The 22546-nt window shown below is 43.0% G+C and overlaps 1 protein-coding gene across 2 annotated transcripts in view; it reads left to right on the top strand.

Moving 5' to 3' along the window:
• The window catches only part of USP22 (ubiquitin specific peptidase 22), a 176871-nt gene that overhangs the window by 73271 nt on the left and 81054 nt on the right, over positions 1–22546 (top strand). For both annotated transcript variants that reach the window (XM_025204565.1, XM_025204563.1), the window contains exon 2: positions 2786–2918. In XM_025204565.1, coding sequence (XP_025060350.1) covers positions 2786–2918 — 133 coding nt within the window. The remainder of the gene's footprint in view (positions 1–2785; positions 2919–22546) is intronic.

Below are 22546 nucleotides of genomic sequence, written 5' to 3'. Positions count from 1 at the left end.
GCTCTTCCACCATCAGATTTCCAGACCCATGGGGAGCCCCAAAGGCTGAGTGACTCTGCTCCATGGGCTGAATCTGGCCCATGGGCTAAAGATAGAGAGAGCTGCTGGGCTAGGTAAAGAGAAAGGTGTGAGAGCCAGGAGACAGCATAGTGAGGGATGGGTTAGGGAGCAGAAATTTCTAACTGATTTCCTATGCTGGGTGTTAGGCAAAGAATAGTGGAGCCCGCTTCCACTTGCATTTCTGGGTACAGCTGAAGGCAGGAGGCTTCCCTAAAGACTAAAGTTAGAAGTTAGACCCATAAAATACCATTTAAAAAAAAGCTTAAGATTTGAAGCTAGGCTTCTGACACTTTGGGATCTAATTTAGTGTTTTGAACACTTGGTTATAGTACTGCATTTTGCTGTAATTGCTACCAGTCTGCAGCCTCAAGAGATGAGGACAGGAGGGTTTTAAATAAACCAATTGATTACTCGGGGGTTTTTAGGTTTTTTAGGGTTTTTTTTAAAGTAGGGTTGGATTGGTAGTGTAACCATGATGATTCAGGAAATGTATTAGGCAAGTTGATCCAATAAAAGGTGAAAAAACCCTTTGCCACATTTTTGTCTGCTTGATTTTTTTTTTTCCCCCACTTGGCACCTTTTAAAGCACAGAAAAGTGAAAAGGAGACGGGAGTCTCCTTTAAAAAGAAGTTAGATACTACTTTACCCTCTTGTAAACTGGATTTCTAAAAATATCAGAAAAAAACTTTGAACAAGCACAGGCATGTGGGTGAAAGAAAAGTTCAGCTAATAAGTGTATTGTTGAATTTCTTCATAATTAAGTCTAGATTATTTTAATGTTTCGTTGTTCTGCTTAATTTTGATTTGATTCAAGATTGCATATTCTATGGGATTGGTTGAAAAGCAGTAAAAGTGAGAGATACTGGACATGTCTAGACGAGAGGCTAGATGCACAGTAGAGTAATTCTACTGAGCATTAACACAGCAAAAATGGTGCTAGCCGGCTCATTGTATCATCTGCAAAAGGACTTCCAGTCTTAGTTAGCTAAAAAGTGAAAAAGTCAGTTGCTAGAGTTGTTACCATAGCAGTAATCTTTAAGAGACCGGGAAATCATATTTAGCGTCTGCAACCAAAGAACAACAGTCAGACGTTGGACAGACAGATCTGCGACGTTTTCGTAAGATACAAGTTGCGGTGGTGGGAGCAAGCTATTTGGTCCCGTTTTAAAATATTTCTTAATGTAGCTGTGTGTGCAGTTGGATTTAACTAATCTATTTTCATCTAATAGGATTTCTGGAAGCTTGGAATGCACAAAATGTGTGATTCAAAATGTAGGTCTTGTTTTGAAGCATCTGAAAATGTTATACAGTGTAACAGACTGTAAGCTTTGTTATTAATTTTTAACACCAAGGATGATCTAAAAGCAAAATGTCAATCTGGTATAATTTTTGTGGCATTATTTTTAGTTATGGGAAAGCAAGCAAATACTGTTAAAGATGAACTCTTGGGGGGAGGGGGTTGGATGATGGCACTTGTCTAGTGACTTAAACAGTCCAAGACTCAAGATATAATTTTTTTTCAAGTAATGTCAGGAAAATTTATCACTATATTTCAGGGTAAAGAGGTGCTCTTTCCTCATTCGTTACTGTAACAGGGCCCAAGTGCTATTTGTAGCTTTGAGCTGTTGGAGAACAGTTAAACCACCGCAGTAAAGTGGGTGACGGACCTTTGACTCCATTTCCTCTGATTTCAGAGACACTTAGTCACTTGCTGCTGGAATTAACGTTGACTACATCTCCCAGATGCACTTGAGAAATGATTTAAACTTGAATCATTCTGTTTGCCACTGTGCAAACAAGGGCAATGGGTCTTGAGAAGACTTAAAATATTGATTGCTAAATAGCGTATAGTGCATTTGATCTTGCTCGCTCGTGCTTTCTTGCTTGTGCTCGCTCGTACTCTCTTAATTCCTAAATTTTCAACCAATTGGGAATAATGGGAATCTCCCAAGAGGTTTATTGCAGCATCTAATTTTGATGCCAAGAGGACAAAAGTCTTATGAACTGTTGATTTAAAGAATACTTCCAATCAAGGATTAAGTCTATCATTTCTCTCCTCCTTTTGAACGCTACTTTGCTGGTGTTGGTAGTTAAAATGTGTCATAGCAACAGGAGGCAAAGTGTACTGTTAGGTTGTTTTTCTTTTCTTTTTTTTTCTTTTTTCTTTTTGGTTCTTCTTGACTTGAAATGAATCGTAGTGGCTTTCATCATATACCTTGTTACACAGGGTAGCTCAGGAAATGGGATTTCTTTTACCTTCCAAACTTGGTTCAAAGTTGGCCCCAGTGAGTGACCAAATGTGCTTACCTACATAGCTGGTTTGTTCGTATGGAATATATTGGTGATTACTGCATCACCTTCCAAGTGACGAGCGCCAAAAATCTGTTGTATAAGCCAGCCAGGGTATTGATTACAAAAGTGAAACTGAACAGGAAATGAGTGTGGCTGTTGTCTTGTCTTAAAAGGGATCTGCTATGGATTAAAGATGTTGAAACACTTTGGAGGAGTAGAGAAATTTCTGCTGCCACTGCCTACAGTTGCGTTTGCCCTAGAGAGACAGAACTTAGGTTATTTCTGCTGTCTGCTAAAAAGCTTGTTTACACTTTATTTGGACTCCAGCTACGCTTATTATAAATGCAGCACACGTAGATTAAGAGGTTAATAGTGTGTTGGCCCTTGTGAATGGGTTTGTTATTAATCAAGAATGTTCATTTGTGTGTTTCAGGCAAAGTCGTGCATTTGTCACATGTGTGGTGCCCACCTGAACAGACTTCACTCTTGCCTCTACTGTGTCTTCTTTGGCTGTTTCACAAAGAAACATATTCACGAGCACGCGAAGACAAAGCGACACAACTTAGGTAAGCCCTTGCCCTGGAATACCTCGCCCACCCTTTTAACCCATTTCAGAGCTTGACGTCTAACAGCATGGTACACACCAAAACACAGCTCATTAAGACAGGAAGGTCCATCTGCTGTTTGACTCGACTAAACCTGTGGCACTTTTTTTTTAAATGCATAGTAGCATCAGCCCTGTTTTTTTATTGTAACATTAATGCATTCTTTATTATAACTTAAGGTTTCATTATTGCAACTTTTACTGTCTGTTGATACTTCTTGACTTAAATTCTTTAGAAAAGGAAGGGGAGGGGATTGGAGGGCTTACCCTGCAGTGACCTCTCTTGTGTAAGTGATGTGTTTTGTTGGCATTTCAGGTTTTATCTCTAACCTTTTGTTAGATCACTTGTTTATAATAACTAACATAAAAATTGAATTGTCAAATCCATATTCATTATTGCTTATGAAATTCACAAATCCCAACACACTGCAAGTTAATGAAGATATGTTCAGAAAAAAATATTAAAAAAAAAAATTGGTTTCTGCACTCCTTTCCTGTTTTTAGTCATATGTTGCTTAGGTTAATGACAAGAAATTATTCAACTGCTGTCAGAAGTGCAGTACTGATAGTAGAAGAACTGTCTTCTATTCTACCTCTACATCTGCCAAACGCCCATGAAGTTGTGATCCTGCAACCTTCACTGCTGGGTGACCTGCAAAACCAAGAGAATCAATGTCTACTCTCGGATAACAATGGTGTTTTCAGTTCATGGTAGTTAAGAACAACCTGGTTAGTGTTGATTGGAAATTGGTTGACTGTGACATTGGAATACTGAGGTTCAACTTCTCAGAGCTAGCTTGTTGACTAACCACTTTTTCCTGCCTTCTTTCCTGACTGAAATGTACTAATTAAGAGTCAAACAATTGGATTGTCCTTGCTAGGCCATGCTTAGACCCATTTTAATAAAACCTTATGAAAAAGTAATGTGATGGAAAATCATTATTTAGGTGCTACAATAACTTTAGATTGTATTTGTTGCCACATATCTTCGCCTCTTATGAAAAGAAACACAAAAAAATGGAGAAAGGAAGTTAAGGAATCCATTACCTCAAAAAAAAAAAAAAAAAAAAAGCTCACCACCCTTATTTTCAAGGTCCACTGGTTTGCTAGCAGATTATTTTTAGGTGGTTTTGGGCTGTGAAGTTACTGCATTTTTCCCTGTACTATGATTGCTGTTATGCAGTTAGCTCAGCATTGTGCATTTGATATTACTTGTTATCCTTCTGAAGCAGAATAAGCCAAAAGAAGGTTTTTGCCTTCTAATAACCTTGCTTCGTTTAGACCCAGAAAGTAGCAGGCTCCATCCTAACTGATGCTGAGTGTTAAACCTTAGCATCTAGGTTTCAGCAGACTGTAATGATGTATAACCAGATGCTTATCAGCAAAGGTAAGTAAAATAAGAATATTTTGTTTAGCATCTAGGGTTTTCTTGAGTGGCTCACCCTGTTTGCAAAGCAGGAGTAAAAATAGAAACATTTCACAGCCAGTGAGAATGTGTGCAAAGCTAGAACACTAAACTCTTCCAGATCCTGAATGGCTTTTCTGTATTTTTTTTCAAAGGCGTGCAGCTTTTTGTTTTGAATGGAAGGTGAACTTTTTAAGAGAATTAGCTGGGAATTAAGTCTCTGTCTCCAAGAAAGGAGGCAGATTTAGGTAACAGGTATTAGCTATGAAGATGCATACACTATGCTGACTCTCTTGCATAAGCATGTACACAGTGTCTCTCTCAAGACTAGCTTTTATTTGAAACAGTAGACACTGTAATAACACAAAGCTGAGTTAGTGTTGTCACCAGACTCCAGAGATGGATAGAACCTCTATTTTGTAAATGGATTTTGATTTTTTATATTCCTTAATAATTAACTTTCCACCTGCTGCCTTATTCCCCTCTTCATTTTCAGTTCCTCATTCTGCAAGGCCGCAGTTCCTTTCATCCTTGCTTACCCAAATGCTCTACCTTTTATTTTTAATAACTCTACAGAAGTGGAATTATTAAAGATATTTAAAGTTTCCAGATGACAGCATGATAGCAGCTTTAGCATCAGCCCTCACATAGTGATGACAGAAGAAGTGGGGAGGCCAATACTAAACGATCAGGAAAGGTTTCCATAGGGGATACTGGAGCAGTTCCACGGAGGATTATTTAAAACAAACGAACAAATAAAAAACTACTGCAAAATGACTTCTAGTAATTATAGGCAGACAGTTACTTGACCATTTAGAGTTGTCAAATCAGCCTTTTAAATGTAAGTAGCAGGTTTTTTCTTGGAGTGAAAACGAATAGAATCCAGCTAGGAAACGCTCACTGAATAGGACACAGAATAAAATCCAGTTAGCCTGGCAAAAGGTTGTGTACCTACTGCAATCATCAACAGATCCTGAAAGCTATAAAGGCTAGCAGTGATTTATAAGAGCATAAATTGTTCCAATAACAGTACTGTACATACAGTGTTCAGTAGGAAAAAAAACTGTATTTATAAAAGCTACGTCCTTTGGTAGCTGGATGCTTAAAATTATAAGATCCCTCTCCGCTCTAGCCAAAAATAAAGAATTTAAAACCCCAGCAGTGGAAGTTTGCGCAAGGGTTTTTTTAATACATGATCTAGTACTTAAAAGAAAATGACATCTTTTATAAAGAAAATGATGTTTTGAAAATGTATCACTTTTATTCCTCTGCACCTTTTACCCCCTCTTTAATTCAAAGTGCAGTCTTAGACTGGTATTGTGTGTATTTTAAGTCCTCAGATCTTCAAAAGAAACTAGAGTAATAGTAATTCAGCAACTATGGACTTGCTCTTTTTTTGTGGGGGGTGGGGATGGGGTTGTTACATGTAGAATCCTGTTTCTCCTCACTTGTGTGTGTGTGTGTGTGTGTTTCATATTGACCCTTTTTGCTAACCAACTTGTACACGCACAGATAAATGTTTTGTAACCAGAATCAAAAATTTATTCCAATATCAGTATGGTTCAAGGAGGTTTTCGACAAGTCTGGTGGTGGATGGATCATACTTGGTGGTGGATGGATCATACTCGACTTGGGGGGAGGTGGGTAGTGGAGTCCCCCAGGGCTCGGTCCTGGGGCCTGCGCTGTTCAATGTCTTCATCAGCGATCTTGATGTTGGGGTGGAAAGCAACCTGTTTAAATTCGCTGATGACACCAAAATTTGGGGGGAGGTGAGCACGCTAGCAGGGAGAGAGAGATTGCAGAAGGATCTGGATAGGTTACAGGGGTGGGCCATCAGGAACAGGATGTGTTTCAATACGGACAAGTGCAGGGTGCTGCACTTGGGTAGTAGGAACCAGCAGCACACTTATACGATGGAGAACTCCCTACTTGAGAGCACGGAGGCGGAAAGGGATCTTGGTGTCATTATTGACTCCAAGATGAACATGGGCCGACAATGCGAGGTCATGGTTGGCAGGGCTAACCGGACCTTGTCGTGCATCCACAGGTGCATCTCGAGTAGAGCCAGGGAGGTGATCCTCCCCCTCTATGCGACGCTGGTCAGGCCGCAGCTGGAGTATTGTGTCCAGTTCTGTGCGCCCCACTTCAGGAGGGATGTGGACAACATGGAGAGGGTCCAGAGGAGGGCCACCCGCATGATCCGGGGACAACAGGGCAGACTCTACAGTGAGAGACTGCGGGACCTGAACCTATTCAGCCTCCACAAGAGAAGGCTGAGGGGGGACCTGGTGACCGTCTATAAACTCACTAGGGGGAACCAGAAGGGTTTGGGGGAGACGCTGTTTCCCCTAGCCCCCGCTGGCATAACAAGGAATAATGGGCACAAGTTGATGGAGAGGAGGTACAGATTGGACATCCGAAAAAACTACTTCACAGTTAGGGCGGCTAGGAGCTGGAACCAACTTCCAAGGGAGGTGGTGCTGGCCCCTACCCTGGGGATCTTTAAGAAGAGGCTGGATACCTACCTGGCTGGACTCATTTGAGTCCCGTTTTTGTTTTTAGGGTTTGTTTGTTTTTTGGGGGTTTTTTTTGGGTTGTTCTCCCACCCTGGCGGGGGGGTCGGGCTAGAAGATCTATTAGGTCCCTTCCGACCCTAAAACTATGAAACTATGAATAAAAGCATACATTTGAATTTAATGCAGCATTTGAGCGGTGGTGGCACACCCTCTACACAGTAATGTGGATGTCTCTGTTGAGAAATGCTGACATGTTTCGTTCCTCGTGTCAGAGTTAATAAGGAAGACAAGAATGTCCACTTTCATCTTTTCTGTTTGAGTTGAGGTTAGAATCACTTATTACATTAAACAAGATTTCAAACAGCAAGATTTGCACTTGGATATAACTGTGATGGAGTCCAGTTTATATTTAAAAATGTAACTGGTTAAACAGTGAAAAGCTGATTTAACAGATAAAAGCAGATCTCATATGGTGAGCCAGTTTTATGTGCTTGATGGGAGGAGTATTATTAAAATAAATGTGATACCTAAGTCTTTCTAGCAAATGTATCCTTACACATTAAAATGCTGAAATTGTTTGTTTATTAGGTGTTCCCAGACTTGGTACGCAGACCCCTGGGGATCTGCAAGACATCTCTGGGGAGTTACGTGGGAGAAATTGTATAATGGCAGATTTAATTTTCATTATAATAATAATTGGCATTTAGGGGGTTAAAATTATAAAATGTGTGCTGCTAGGGGAACATAGGCAGCTGGAATCTGGAAGGGTGTATACAATAGGAAAAAGTTTGGGAACCTCTGGTTTAGTATATTTTACTCTTAAATATAAAGGTCTTAATTTTTTCCCAACATTCAATTTAATATGTGGTCGTCCCATTTGGAGTATTAAAAGTACAATTGGGTATAAGGTACCTTTTAATTGTAATTTGATGCACTTGAGCAACATTTTGCATAGCAAACCTATTTATAAAACAGTGTTGTGCAGCAATGTTACATCTAGAAAGGTTTAGGCATCCTCTACAAATCTGAAAAGTTTTTGTAAAGGAATAGAAAAAGTAAAGTAAGCCACTACTTTGTAATGGATAGCCATATTCTTCAAGAACCCTAACCTTCCTATAAAAATGAATTAGTTCTTATACCAGACATAGGCAACCAAGTGTTGACTGCTAAGATTCATAGATTCATAGATGCTAGGGTCAGAAGGGACCTCAATAGATCATCGAGTCCGACCCCCTGCATAGGCAGGAAAGAGGGCTGGGTCTAGATGATCCCAGCTAGATGCCTATCTAACCTCCTCTTGAAGACCCCCAGGGTAGGGGAGAGCACCACCTCCCTTGGGAGCCCGTTCCAGACCTTGGCCACTCGAACTGGGAAGAAGTTCTTCCTAATGTCCAGTCTAAATCTGCTCTCTGCTAGCTTGTGGCCATTATTTCTTGTACCCCCCGGGGGCGCCTTGGTGAGTAAAACCTCCCCAATTCCCTTCTGTGCCCCCGTGATGAACTTATAGGCAGCCACAAGGTCATCTCTCAACCTTCTCTTGCGGAGGCTGAAGAGGTCCAGGGGCCCTAGTCTCTCCTCATAGGGCTTGGCCTGCAAGCCCTTAACCATACGAGTGGCCCTTCTCTGGACCTTCTCCAGGTTATCCGCATCCCTCTTGAAGTGCGGCGCCCAGAATTGCACGCAGTACTCCAACTGCGGTGTGACCAGCGCCCAATAGAGGGGAAGTATCACCTCCTTGGTTCTGTTTGTCATGCATCTGCTGATACACGATAAAGTGCCATTAGCTTTTCTGATGGCTTCGTCACTCTGACGACTCATGTTCATCTTGGAGTCCACTAGGACTCCAAGATCCCTTTCTGCTTCCATGCCTCCAAGCAGGTAATTTCCTAGGCAGTAGGTATGCTGGACATTTTTCCTCCCTAGGTGCAGCACTTTGCATTTCTCCTTGTTGAACTGCATTCTGTTGTTTTCTGCCCACTTGTCCAACCTGTCCAGGTCTGCTTGTAGTTGTTCCCTGCCCTCCGGCATGTCCACTTCTCCCCACAGTTTTGTGTCATCCGCAAACTTGGACAGAGTACACTTCACTCCCTCGTCCAAGTCGCTGATGAAGACGTTGAAGAGTATCGGTCCAAGGACCGAGCCCTGCGGGACCCCGCTGCCCACACCCTTCTAGGTCGATACCAACCCATCCACTACGACTCTCTGGGTGTGACCCTCTAGCCAATTCGCCACCCACCGGAGTGTGTAGTCATCCAAGTCACAGCCTCTTAACTTGTTCACCAGTATGGGGTGGGATACCGTATCGAAGGCCTTCCTGAAGTCTGAGTAAACAACGTCAACCCCTACTCCTGCGTCCAGGTGTTTCGTAACCTGGTCATAAAATTTAAGATTTCCTTAAAGAAGACATTTATTTTTTCAGAAAGTGAATAAAGAAAGCATTAGGGATGTAAGCGGTTAAATGACAAATATATTTTATCATTTACAGTTTATCACTTACTGTTTAGTGACCTGCAGCAGGAAGGCCCCCAGCCCTGACCCCTATGTCTTCGCCATGCACCCATTGCTCCATGGGCCCTAGGCTGCTGATGGGGAGTTGCAGGCAGAGGGTGCAACCAAGCCACTCGGAGGCACTGACCAGCTGTGGTGCTGGGTGCCCCCTACAGATGTCAGGCGAGGCCTTCCTGCTGCACCAGTGAGACTCCTGGCCTTATGGGGGGGTCTGTCCTGCCCCCCTGCAGTGACAGGACCTGGGCATGGCAACGGGCGACAAGTTCCCTGTGGATCCTACCGTGCTTGCGCTGCCGCACCCTGGACTTGGAAGGCTTCTCCATGCTTTTGGGCCCCCCTCAGCTCGTCCAGGGGATAGAGGGGTCTGGTCCCAGCAGGGCAACCTCTGCCAGGTCTGCTTCCCCCTTCTGGCCATGGTGCTGAGCCTGGCCCGGCCCTGAGACAGAGCTGTGCACGTAGCTGGCTCGGCCCAAGGAGGTGCGGCAGCGGGATCTGGGTGCAGGAGAGGTCTTCAGCCCCTACCCTTGCCCACAGGGGCAAGGAGAAGCCGTGACTGCAGCTGGGCATTGTCCCCTAGTGACTCGGCCATGCTTCTACCCAGTGGCTGGGGCTTGTGCAGTGCAGGGTGCATAAGGGGCCGGAGCTGGGGTCAGGGCCATTACAACCAGAGGTCACTAAACTAGGAATGTACTATTGGCTCACCATTTAACCAATATAACTAGAGGAGGTCAAACGGATAATTTTTCAAATGATGTTTACAGCCCTAATTGTTTTATAAAGGCAATATTCCTCATTACTTTCAGGTGGAATATTTAAATGCTAGATATTAGCCAAAAGACCGAAAAACGATAAACAAAACAATTTTAAAGAAACAATGTTATTTTATAATTAAACCTTAGGGGACAGAAGTACTAGAAATCAGGTGGAGATGTTAATATTTCAGCATGCCATAAAGCATTACACAACAAATTTGGAAATAATTCAGTCCTGTATCAAGGGACAAGGGTCTAACGCTGTCAGTTGCCCAGGGCTGTTCAAAAGTATATAATGCCTTTTGCATGTTAATATACAATGTCTCTGTGGACTCTTCCGTACATTATATGTATCACCACATTACAACATATTTATGCTCTTACTTTAAAAGGAAATTCTAATACACAGAAGTATGCTCCGTGTAAATATGCTCACTATTGTCAAAAACATTTCTGGTTCAAATTTTGTTTTTGTAATAGAAACTATTTACAGGGAGATAAGTTACATGTTTCCATTAGGTTTTTTAACTTGTCTTGGGAACAAATATTCTCTAAAGCCCTGGATCCATAGCCACGCATGTGCTACTTCAATATTTTTACTGCCCATGGAACAAATTGCACGTTGGTTCCCTGAAGACAAAATATGTTTCAAAGAATGACTGTTCTGTTACTAATCTACTTCAGTATTGATTTACTGGTTCTTACTGGGGGGATAAGTTGGTTTTAAAATACCTTATCATTCATATCCATCTTCTTTCTTCTTTTTATGCAGGTGTTGTAAGGAGGAGGATGAGCGTAGGATCTACACCTTGGGTATCAAGGTGTGCAGTACTACTCAATATTAAACTGAAGGAGTGAGATCTGGGACTTGGGGAAGCTCTAGAGAAAGGAGTTGCCAGGCACTGCACTGAAGGGGTGGGTGTTTGAAGCATATAGAGAAGCATTTTTATACAGCGTTGATATGGTGACAGGTAACATTTTTTTGGCCCTAAGAGAAAGTGGGAGGGGTTCAAAGTCAACTCTGTCGCCAGCCTTCGATCCTAGAGATTAATTGGGAAAGTAGAAGAAACAGTGCTGTGGTTGAAGATACTCTTGTTGCCCAAGAGAAGTTTTATCAGTATGTGTCACTGTGTGCAAGGTCTATGCTGAAAGAATTTAAAATTCAGGGAGAAGTTGGAATTGGCACTTAGGCTTTGCCAGGGCAGCACTATAGATTTCAGTAATCTCAATAATTTCAATAATCTGTGGCTGAGGGTTTGTGATAATATCAAGATCTGTCTCTCTGTGCAATCTTGCACCCAAAAGCTTAGCAAGCAAAATACAAAATATCGAACACCAGGCTTATTTGCCTGCTTCCTTTTCTAGCTCTTCCATAGGTGCTACATAACTATAATATATATTAATTGTGAAAATCAACCAAATGTTGTGGAGCATGTTTTTAAACTGCAAATGGCTCTTTATATGTTGTAAACTGTGGGGTTTTTTAGATATCTAATCGTTCTGGAAACCTGAGCTCTTTTGGTTTGTGAAGTTGTGGGTATTAACTAACCAAATACAGCTTTCATTTGAGTTTAAAAGAAATTAAACCTAAAACTGGGCTGAGCTAAAATGTGTGTTTAGGGTCCCTTCTTGTTTAAAAACCTTGTGGCAACTTATGTCCTGCTATACAGGAGGAAAGCAGTGCCAAAGAGAGAACAGCTCCTCAACAGCGTTAGGGTGTAAACAAAAGGGAGAAACCAAGCGTAGCATGAGACAGAGTGTATGCAATTAAGCAGGGCATCATTGTCTCCAGGAAAGATTCTGTCATCATTGTGGCATTGTATACAAGCATCTTAAAATGTAAAGATGTTAGGGTAACTCGGAAATTTAGAAGGCCACAACAGGCTTGTTGGCGTGACGATTCTGGAGATTCCTTTTTTTTTTTTTTTTTTTTTAAAATGTTGTCTTCAGTGTTTAGCTTTCATCCACATATGAAATCCACTGTAAAAGTGTTGTAACAGTCATGCATATGGCTGCTGCTGTTACTGTTTCCATGGGGAAAAACCATCTGATAGGCAGAAACAGCAAGTGCTTTACAATTTCAAAATGAACAAGAATTATTTTAAAGGACACAGCAACTTTTTGCTGAGCCAACACCGGTCTCCATGGAGACTAGCAGGAATTGCAGACTTAATCACAGCTCTAAGAAGTCTTGTAGATTTTCAGATGCAACAGCTCTGAGCACTGAAAATGATGTTCTTGCAGCTCGGCCACAGATATTAGGAACCCATAGGATCATACTCATGAGTGCTCTTAAAGTGCATTCCTTAACTACCTCTAGCTCACAAGGTATTGCAAATTGGACACTGCTCTGGATACCTTGCCCTACCATTTGTCTGAAAATATAATATTTAAAGCGCTGTACTTGCCCACAGATTGTATTAGACAGTGTGTGTGCATGTGTGAGAGAGATGCTAATGCACAAATGAGAGAGGACACGAATTCTGCCTTTTTTCATTTTATGCCTTGCATTATTTATGTTTAGCACAGAAAATGCACAGCACAGTATGGTAGGCAAATAAAAGACCTTCTAAAGAAAAGTGTGTGCAGTTTGTCCACCTCTCACCGACTGAGACAGTGGAATTCCCACGAGACCAGTATTTTAAATATGCTTTTGAACTTGTACAAGGAGAGTTATCAATTTCTGCGCAGTGCCCAATCAAATTGTCATTTTCCAGTGAAAAATTGCTTGAATCGCAAGAGCTGTGAGAATACCCTGGGGTAGAGGTACCAAAGGTGGCCTGAGGAGTGATGCATGTAGAGTTGAGGAGTTTTCAGATAGTTAAAGGGATGGGTCTATCTATCTTTTTCAGTCTCTTCTGAGGTATAACACTTGTTGGACTGATTCAGGTAATAAAGTAGATTTGTGATTATTGATGCCATGACCTGAAATCCAGCAATTCAAAAGAATGATTTTGCCCGTGCTGCGGACATTGTGATATCATTTGAAAAGATATGGAAAAGCAGATGTGGTTTTATGCTGACCATCAAACACTCCTCACATGCTTGATTTTTGTTTGTTTGTTTGTTTGGTTACTTTTCTTACTTTCACAAAATACAAATACATACTACCTTGGCTCAGATGTGTGTCAAAAGATGGTTTTCCACAGTGCCTCTAGAACCAGGGGCCTGCAACCTTTTACAAGCTGTGGCCCAGAACAACTCAGCTGTGGTCCAACACAGGCTTTGGAGGCACATCAGTGGAAGGGGGTTTTGCCCACCCTGAAGCCAGGCAGCTCGAAGCTGTGTCCATGCCATGGCTGCTTCTTCCAGTCCCCTACTCCTCTCTGCCCAGCTAGGGGGGGAGCTAAGCTGGAAGCAGGTATCTGTAAACTTTCTACACTGGTGCCACTTCTCCCTGCTTTCTCTGCCCCCATTCCTCCTTCCCCCCTGCCTCACACACACACCTGATTGCAGCATGGCTGGAAGCTGTACCCACGCCGCAACTGTGGAAGGAGGTGTGGGGGGTGGCATAGGCAAAGCCCCTCACTATTGTTGCACATCTCAAGCTACCTGGCCCACCTTGGACTGGAGCTGAAAGACTGGGGAGAGGTGGCAGCAGCACAGGCACAGCTGGAAGCTGTATGGCCTCAATGCAGCTCCTTGTTGCTTGGCCTGGTGCAGGCACAGGCAAAGCTCTCCAGCTCTGAGAGCTAGATCCAGTGTTTTTTTTCAGGCCATATCTAGCCCGTGGGCCACATGTTGCTGACCCCTGCTCTAGAAGTAAAAGGAAAGGGGGTGGGGGATAGAAAATTGTCATTGAAGTTGATTTTAAAGATTAAGGTTTAACTCTTTCAGCTTAGTACTGAAAATCCTAGCCAGGTAGCAAGCTTCATCTTGCCTCTCAAGCAATACATGGAATTTTCTGTTGCTTCTGAATTCTGACTAAGACAGAATTATTCCAGAATCATAAACATGTGAAAGAATGTTATTTAAAAAAATGTGGAAAAACACAGGGAATGGGGAGTCCCATGCAATAGTGGGTTAACTGCCTTTTTACCATGGGTACAACTGCAACCAAAAAAGCATGGCTTTGGCTTGCTTTGGCTCTTTCACTATGCAGTGCATAGCTTCCTGTGATCAGAGGCCTGAACAAGAATCTCTTGCATTCGAAAGCTTGTCTAACTTTACCCCAACTACATACTTGGTCCAGTAAAGGAGATCACCCTAAGAAATCCTTGCCTCACAATTTCTGAACTATTACAGCTACAACATCACTCTTACGCTGCCTTTGACTTTTTGTACGTCAGAGTGCTGCTATGCAATTTTTCTTGCAAATGGCTATCTCATTTATGCAAAGGACCAGGACAGTGTTGCAGAAGAACTAGCCTTGATGTCAGGACTGAAGTAGAGTAGCAGGAACTGAGAAAGGAACTCTTGAACATTGTCTATCCACCTGGAAAGCAAATGTAACTTCAAACATACTTGATTTCCAAGTTGAAAGTCAAGTCCTGTTTGAGTACATTCATTATTTATTGTGTCAGAATGTTTTTTGTTGGAACACACGTTTTTCTAAGAGCAGTAGTAAGTAGAGATGTTATGTAAAGCTGGGACTTCTGTGTTATGTGTGGGGCAGGAGGGAAGTTGAGGGGTATTCAAGACAGGGGTTTAATTTAATGTCTTTAATTCCCACTCTTCCAGTTTACAAGGCATAATTGCCCCCCACCCTAAGACGCACATGCAGTGTACTCACAGAAAAGGACTACAGAAACGTATTTAGTTGGTAGCTATGAGTTAGGAGGTGCCAGATTTATAGATCTGTGTAACCTTAATTCTGCCCCTTTTGTAAACTCAGCCTGTTGTGGTCGTGAGAGGGGTCCTGTGGAAATAGTAGCATCTGATGATGTGATAAGTACTGTGTCATTGCGCCTCTGCACAAGGGAGCACAATTAAAACTTGTTCCCGGTGTGCAGTGGCGGTGGTAGTGACATAGTGGAGTGGCTCGCTTGTTTTGTTCACATCCAGTTATTTTTTGCAGTCCTTCGCAAGTCACCTGAGGCTTACCCACCCTGGTCATGGCATTCCCGCTTTCCAGCCTGAATCTCTTCCATCTGGCTGACCTATTTGCCTACAGTTCAGTCTTTTCACCACCAAGGACTATTGTATTGGGCAGGCACCCAGAAGTGGCTTCTTTTCCTGCACCCTATCCTCAATCCTAGCCAGGAATTGAGTTTGGGGGTGGGGGGGGAGAAGAAAATGAAAACCCTGATACTGCCCCAGGTTCCCCCTCCCTGCTTGGCAGTTAGCTGCACCAGATTTCTCCCATTTATTTCCATTTCAGGCCCTCTCAGCCCCAGCAAGCACATATTCTCAGCCATCTGCATAGTTTCTGGGGCCCAAGAGCCCTCCTGCCCTACAGGATCCCCAGCTTCCCACTCAGCTTCTTCACCCGGTTAGAACCCTAGATGCTCTTGACCACCCACTCGCCCCAGGCGCATGCATGCTACTACTGGGGGCAAGGCATGTTGACTGTAAGCTTAAATTGGTAGTGAAGTAAAAGATGTGCAGATCAGGTTTAGATGACTTTTCCATAAAATGTCATACACGGCATAATGCAGAATTTGGCAGTTATGAGGTTGGCATTCTACCAGAATGTTCTAGAGGAACATGAGCAAGATAAGGGAAATGATGATTTTTCTTTTAACTTTTTATCTCAGTTAAACCTGAAGAGAGTTTCATGGGGGGGGGGGGGAGAGAAAAGGTACTTCTGTCGCCTGAAGGGTTTCACCCTGCTGATTTTTCCAAAGGCTTGCCTACAATCAATGGAGTTATTAAAGCTCTTCTTAAAAAAATAAAAAGAAGAAAAACTAACAATTTTATACTGCTGAAAATGTTAAGCAACCTTAAATAGAGACATCTCTACAAGCTCTCACCATAAGATACAGTATATCTACATGGGTAAGCAATGTGTATATTATAAAATACAATTTTAAATGAGGTAAGAGGAGCCTTTCAGTCAAGAGTTGAAGTCTTCTGGAAAAAAATTAATTATTTAGAGCCTTTTGAGAGATTGGTGCCTCTAAACTCACAGTTCAAAAGCCTCTTTTGGGGTCAGGCTTGCTTACTGCCAGTACTGGTTCATTCTTCCTTCCTCGGAATGAAAATCTTCCTCCCCCTACTCCTATGCAGCCATGTACGGGGGACGGCACTTAAGCTGTCACAGCAGTGGTAGCAGAAGTTCAAATTACAGGCAAATAAGGTTTTCTCTTTATTTTATAAAGAAAGCATAAGCAACCCTGTATATCTTACTGTACAAGTGCCAAAAAGCACCAGTAGTAAAGGTTATAGAAATAATTGCAGTTATTTGGAAAGACCCCTTACCTGATCAAGTGAGCTGATGGTCATGAAAGCTTATGCATCTGATTTTAATTAGTCTATAAGGTGCATCTCAGCCCTGCTTTCTGCCAGATATAAGACTAACAACTACCTCTGCCTCCGTCTTGCAATGCTGCATAGTAGGGTTTATAGATTGTGCGTTAGCAAGAACTTTTAACTGGGAGCATCTCCATGGCCAGGTCTCCATGAGCGGCGGACTGCACGATAAGCAGCGTTACTTGCAGTCCTGACACCGTATGGCTATTTTTTTTTTTTTAAGCTAACATGCAGTAGCTAATTACTACTGCACAGTAGCATCAGTGTCACGGTCTGCACCCAGCGATGCTACAGCAACGTAACGTCTTGTGTAGATGTGCCCAGTCTACCTTAAATGTTTAAATTCCGGAGACACTGAGATGCCTTAAGAACCATGCTGGGATTTTTATCAAGACTTGTTGTGCACAATCCACAAATAAAACACTTCTGTGCTATTATCTGCTTAGGCTGCAATGAGACAAGCCATACCTCACAGGTGGACTGGCTTTATATTGGATACTTTAAAATCATTTTCAGAAATCTCTTAGCTATAGTAAAACTTTTCAAAGATGTATCAGAAGCTAGGCTCCTAAAGACACAATTAGGCTCTTGAGAAACAATCTGACTTTCAGAGGAAAACCATAGTGTTCAGTGACTTTAGAAGCTAACATTGGTCAGTGCTAGGGAAAATCAGGTCACTTCTGTTCAGGGGCCTTGAAATAGCTTTAGAACTGTAGCATTTTAGATCACCATGGTTGCTTGGATACAAAAATTAAAATTCTCATCAAGGGGTGTCCAGTAACTTCCACATTATGCCTCGTATTTTTCAAATAAGTGAGGCTGCCATTATTGTATTTTCAAGTGTAAAGCGCTCATATGTGAGCACACCCATTCTAGGTAATAGGCAGAATTTAGGCGTGTACAGTTGTGTAAAGGAAATACAACTATATTATTCAGAAGCTGGCCCTTTTTGCCATTCCAGAGACTATATTAATAGGCATGATCTCAAGGCTTTGCGTCTTTTGTGACTGGTTTCTTTAGTCCACAATAAAACATTTGTCAAGCCTGACTGAAGTCGTAACAGTTCCACCCTTATTACAAAGCACTGTCTCTACTTGATAGCCTGCTCTCTGTATGTCCTTTCATAGCATCTAATGAAGTGAGCTCTTACTCATGAAAGCTTATGCATCTCTAATTGATTCAGTTAGACTATAATGTGTGTCTCTGCCATGTCTTCTGCCTCACTTCCGACTAACACAACTAAATACCCCTCTAAGTAAATGAATTTGTCTTCCACTATATCATCCAACCTGTGGACTCAATATGTCATTGGCATATAGAAGTTGTATGTGATCTTACACCCAAAGACTCATAATGCATATGTGCATGGGTAGAGTTGAAAGTTGCACATGTTTTATACACTGTGCTTTGCACCCTTCAGCTCAATCAAGCTGTGTGATTGCAGCAGATGTATGCATACCCCAGCTGGCTGTAATTTAGCCAACTCAGGCACTGATAAGGAATGGACTGCCACTTAAAGTCATTAACATTATGAGAGGGTTTTTTTTGGACGTGCAACTAAAAGCAGGTAATTACCCACAGGTTGCAAATGGGATGTTATAAGGCTATAGCTGCCCAAGCCACTGGGTCAGGACATGAAGCCCAGAGGGGTGTGGAGTTGTAGATATTCTCGTTGAGAAGTGTTGATTGAGGATAGGGTGACCATAAGGAAATCTGGGACATTACTGTCTCCTACCCCCTGTGTCCTGCGCCACCCCCCGCCCCAGCCAAGGTGGTGGTGGTGGTGGTGCTACAGGTGGGCAGGGCATGCTACTTAATCCTCCCTGCTGGACTGCATCCCACACCCCTGTGATTCTGGGACTTCTGTTTTAATGTTCGCAGTTCGGCTGGGACTGTCCCACGAAATCCGGGACTGCCCCAGCCAAACCTGGAAGCATGATCACTCTAATTAAGGGCCACATGAGTTCAGGTGTGTTGAGCCACAAAAAGCAGGAGCATGTGTGTATGTGCACGCTGCAAGAGATTAAACAAAATATAGGGTATGACTGTTTCACGCTGACAAGAAACAACCTGCCAGTTTATATACAACTTAGTAAGAATCTAACCCTTCGTTCCCATGTGGCCATCTCCATTTCAGCAGCACTCAGCCAGCTGGCTGGAGGCACGCATGGGTTCTGATTCACCTCTGACTGTAGCAGAGAATGTGGTTCTGAAAGAGGCATCTGAAATCCACACTTTCCTAACACCTTGGAGATTAATGGAAGTTGGCACCAAACCACTGTCCAGGGCAGTAAGTGCATTAAAGACCACCTACCACAAAGCTAAGAATGATAACTACGCGTCCAGCAGAGTCCTGTCTACCTGCTGTTATTGCAAAGATTTTGGAAGCGCTGAGTATGGAGTTCCACAGTTCTGTCTGGCAGGCAGAGGCAGAGACAAGAGGCAGAGGGGAGGGCCAACAGCACCAGAAGAGACCTCAGTGGCAGGAGGAGAGAGAGAATTGGGAGCAAACCTCAGAACAAGTTCAGAGTGAGCCTGTGGCCAGATAGGCCTCAAAAATGTCCGGGGGCTCGATTCGGAGAACCTCTTGGAAGAGGAGCTTGTGATCCATCTTGGGAGGAAGCAAGACAAGAGCAGGAGCTGGAGATGCATCCAGGTAAGGGACAGTCCCCATCTTTGTTCTTATGGGAGAAATTGCAGTATGGATGGAAAAAAATTCCAGGCTGTGACTAATTCAGTTATGAAAGGAGATGGCTTTGGCTTCATCTGGGGAATTCCTTCACTACTGTGAAGGAGTCTCCTCTTCTTCCAGCATGGGCTCTCAAAGTGATGAGCAATTTCTCAAGACCTGTGTGGTCTTTAATAATAAGAATGGTCGCGGCTACCCACCTGATTGCTAGAATGCTTCACTTCCCCCTGCCCACCCTGATCCTTTGTGCATGCACACTAGATTGAAATACATAGATTTAAAATTAAATTAATTCTGAAATTATTAATATTAGCTGGCAGTGTAGCTAGCAGCAGCTTCTAAACAAGTCAGTGTATGGAGATGAAATAAAGGGGTACCCAGTTGGTCAGTGCCAACCCGTGGCCTGGTTTCAGTGCTTGAAAAAGTTGGGGAAGGGGAGCTGGGGGATTCATTTCTTCTTTGACAAACAGAAGAAATAACATGCTTTCTCTTCCTTGGCAGGATCTTCTGCTTCTATTGAACTGAGGCAGCTGTATGAGCCTCTTCATGAGAGGACCCTGAAACAGTGCAGCAGAAGGGAAGAGCTCAGAGATGATCTATTGTATGAAATGCAGATCGGCTCTGGGCACGTCAGATGAGCACCTGGAATACCAAAGAGGAACAGGGTATGGAGTGGGGGGGGAAAAACAGGAAGAGAAAAGGAGGCTCAAGATACAGCATGACCATGCTTGATGATGATGGAGCAGGAACAAGGGCAGCAGGAAGACTTCCTGAGCAGCAGTTTGCACTATTGGTGCTCAGCTCCAGCCTCCAATCTAGCACCGCTGTCAGTGCCTGCAGATTCTCCTCCATGTGCCTGTCTTGCTGCTGCCTGTGCAGTTACTTGGCAAGTCATGCATTGAGTGGGCTGTAAAACGCTCCTAATTCTTCTCTTGCTATGTGGGGTAAGGAGAACAAAAACATTTCTGAGATCCAGTTCTGCTACCAGTGAGATTGCACTGCTTACACATTGTTTTACCAGCTCAGTTTGCACGTGTTTATACTCTTCAGATATTTGTTTATTGGCAGCTGTGACACCTGCAGTGCTTTTCCAAACGCTGCTTTACTACTTGTTAATAAATTGGTTCTGTTGTATAATACATTGGTATGTGAATGCTTGGGGAAAGATGATGATTTAGGAAGTTGTTTCTAAAGCCTTTGATATCAGGATATAGATAATGTTAGCCACATAAAAACAATCGCAAATTACTTGGTACTCTAAAAGTATACAGTGCCACATTTCTCCATGAGTGTTGCTTTCATGCAAGTACGTGGACATCTGTCATTTCCTTTGTTTGTCTGAACCCAACCCTATGGTGACCGTCCTGCAGCCCCCAAGCACGTAATGAACCTTATCTGTGCTCTGACTTCAGGGACTGATATTTATGAGCTGTGGAAATTGGGGGTATATGGGCCCCCTGAAATGATAGGGCACCTAGGTATAGCATCAAAAACTATGTTACAAAGAGAAGGGAATGTTCCTTCTTGTCCAGATCTTCTCAGCACCTTCATGCACCTTCTTGCCTAGTATGTCCCACTGGTTTTATAAACCTACTTTTGTGATTGCATTTTGTGTGGCAGGAGGTTAGGGGCACATAAGGGCCTATGACAGTCTCTACAGAATTCACACAGCACCTCAGAGCGAGGTATATTATTAGCGCCTGTGGGCAAATTGCAGTATTAATCACCTGTCATTCTTCAATATATCAGTATTCAACAGCTGGTTTGCCAACATCAGACTAGTTAACCACAGACCTGTAGCCATGTGGAGTAGCTGTTTTTCAGATGATATTATTCCCGAAAGACTGTTATTATGATTTCCCTCATTTTTGCATCCTGATGCTAGGGAGTTGGAACAAACTCCTCACACAGCTCCACAAAGATCCACCTTTTCATGTGGAAGTTCTGGGACCTTTGTTGGCTTTTCTAGGCCACATGATGGCCCAGTCTCAACACTCTGCAAGTTGTTCTGTCCCAAGAATGCTGGTCTACATATGGGGTATCCCTAACTGTTACTGTCCCCAACAGTTGCAGTAACAGTAGATGTCTCCAGTCTGCTGCTTCCATCCAGTATTCATGAGCTCCCATCCAAGGCCAGTTATCATCCTGGGTTGGGTTAGAGACTGCAGCTGAAATATGCCCTGTTGTCTACAACACAACACAAGCCAAACGAAGCAGTGTTCTCCTGTGCTGGATTTACAGTTTGTTACTAGCTAGAATGAATAAATTGAGGAATGTGCACAACTCAGAAATGTACCTGCTAAGAATGCATTAGCAGGTAAATGATACATCTGCAGAGGGGCCTGTGCAGGATGCAGAAGTTCTCTCAATACTGTATGCCATGAACCAGTGACTAGGTTGTCCTAAGTGAGATGCTAACAAATCTAGGGCATGCCCCAAGAAATCCCAGTGTGAAAGTGGGGCAACAGTAACAACACAAGGGTGCATGCTGATATATAGCTACTGGTTGTGTGAAGTCAGGGTGCATGCCATCACGGGCATGCTGGGCAACCACAGATGTACATAACCAATAATCCAATCCTGGATGAACTGTGTAGTGTAGGTGTGCCCTTTTATGCTAGATCATTAATGCAAAGACTATACACTCTGAGTATTCCCTTTAGGTCCTTCACAAATTAACTCTATAGAGCAGGGGTAGGCAAGCCTTGGCACAGGTGCCAGACCGTGGCATACAAAGGCATTTTGCTTGGCACGTGCATCTTGGGGTGGACAGTGGGGAAGGGGGCTGAGGCTGCACTGCCACAACAAGGATCGTGCCCTTTGCAGCTCGTCTGCGCCTGGCATGCCAACATCTTGGAAGTCCAGGTTGTGGGTGTAGTTGGCTCTCTGTCCAAAAATGTTGCTGCCCCCCACTTCGGGGGATTTTGATGATTTAGGAGCAGCCATATATATTTTTAGCAAACTTAAGTTGCTTTTAATTTTTCAGTGTCAGAGAATGGCAGATTGGAGTAAGATTGTGGCTCTGGACGATTTAAAGAAATGTAGGGAAGGAGGGAGGTACAGTGAGCTGGCATACCAGGGATTTAGCTGAGTTTGGCAGATGGGCATCAGTCGCTGAATGCTGACATTCCAGATGTGTTAGAGGAACTGCAAAGCCACAAACATCATCTTGTATCTCAGCTTTTCCAGGAGCTTCCTAACAATACAGGATTATATTAAGACTGTAAACATGTAAATGCCTAAAACCAGGTATAAGAGTTTGTACTTCTGGCTCGCTTTCACAGGCATCAGGTGTGCACACTCAGGTGC

The sequence above is a fragment of the Alligator sinensis genome, unplaced genomic scaffold, assembly GCF_000455745.1.
Source record: "Alligator sinensis unplaced genomic scaffold, ASM45574v1 scaffold402_1, whole genome shotgun sequence".
Classification (NCBI taxonomy): Eukaryota; Metazoa; Chordata; order Crocodylia; family Alligatoridae; genus Alligator; species Alligator sinensis.
Note: the sequence above shows the minus strand (reverse complement) of the source record. Positions and strands in the feature narration are given on the sequence as shown.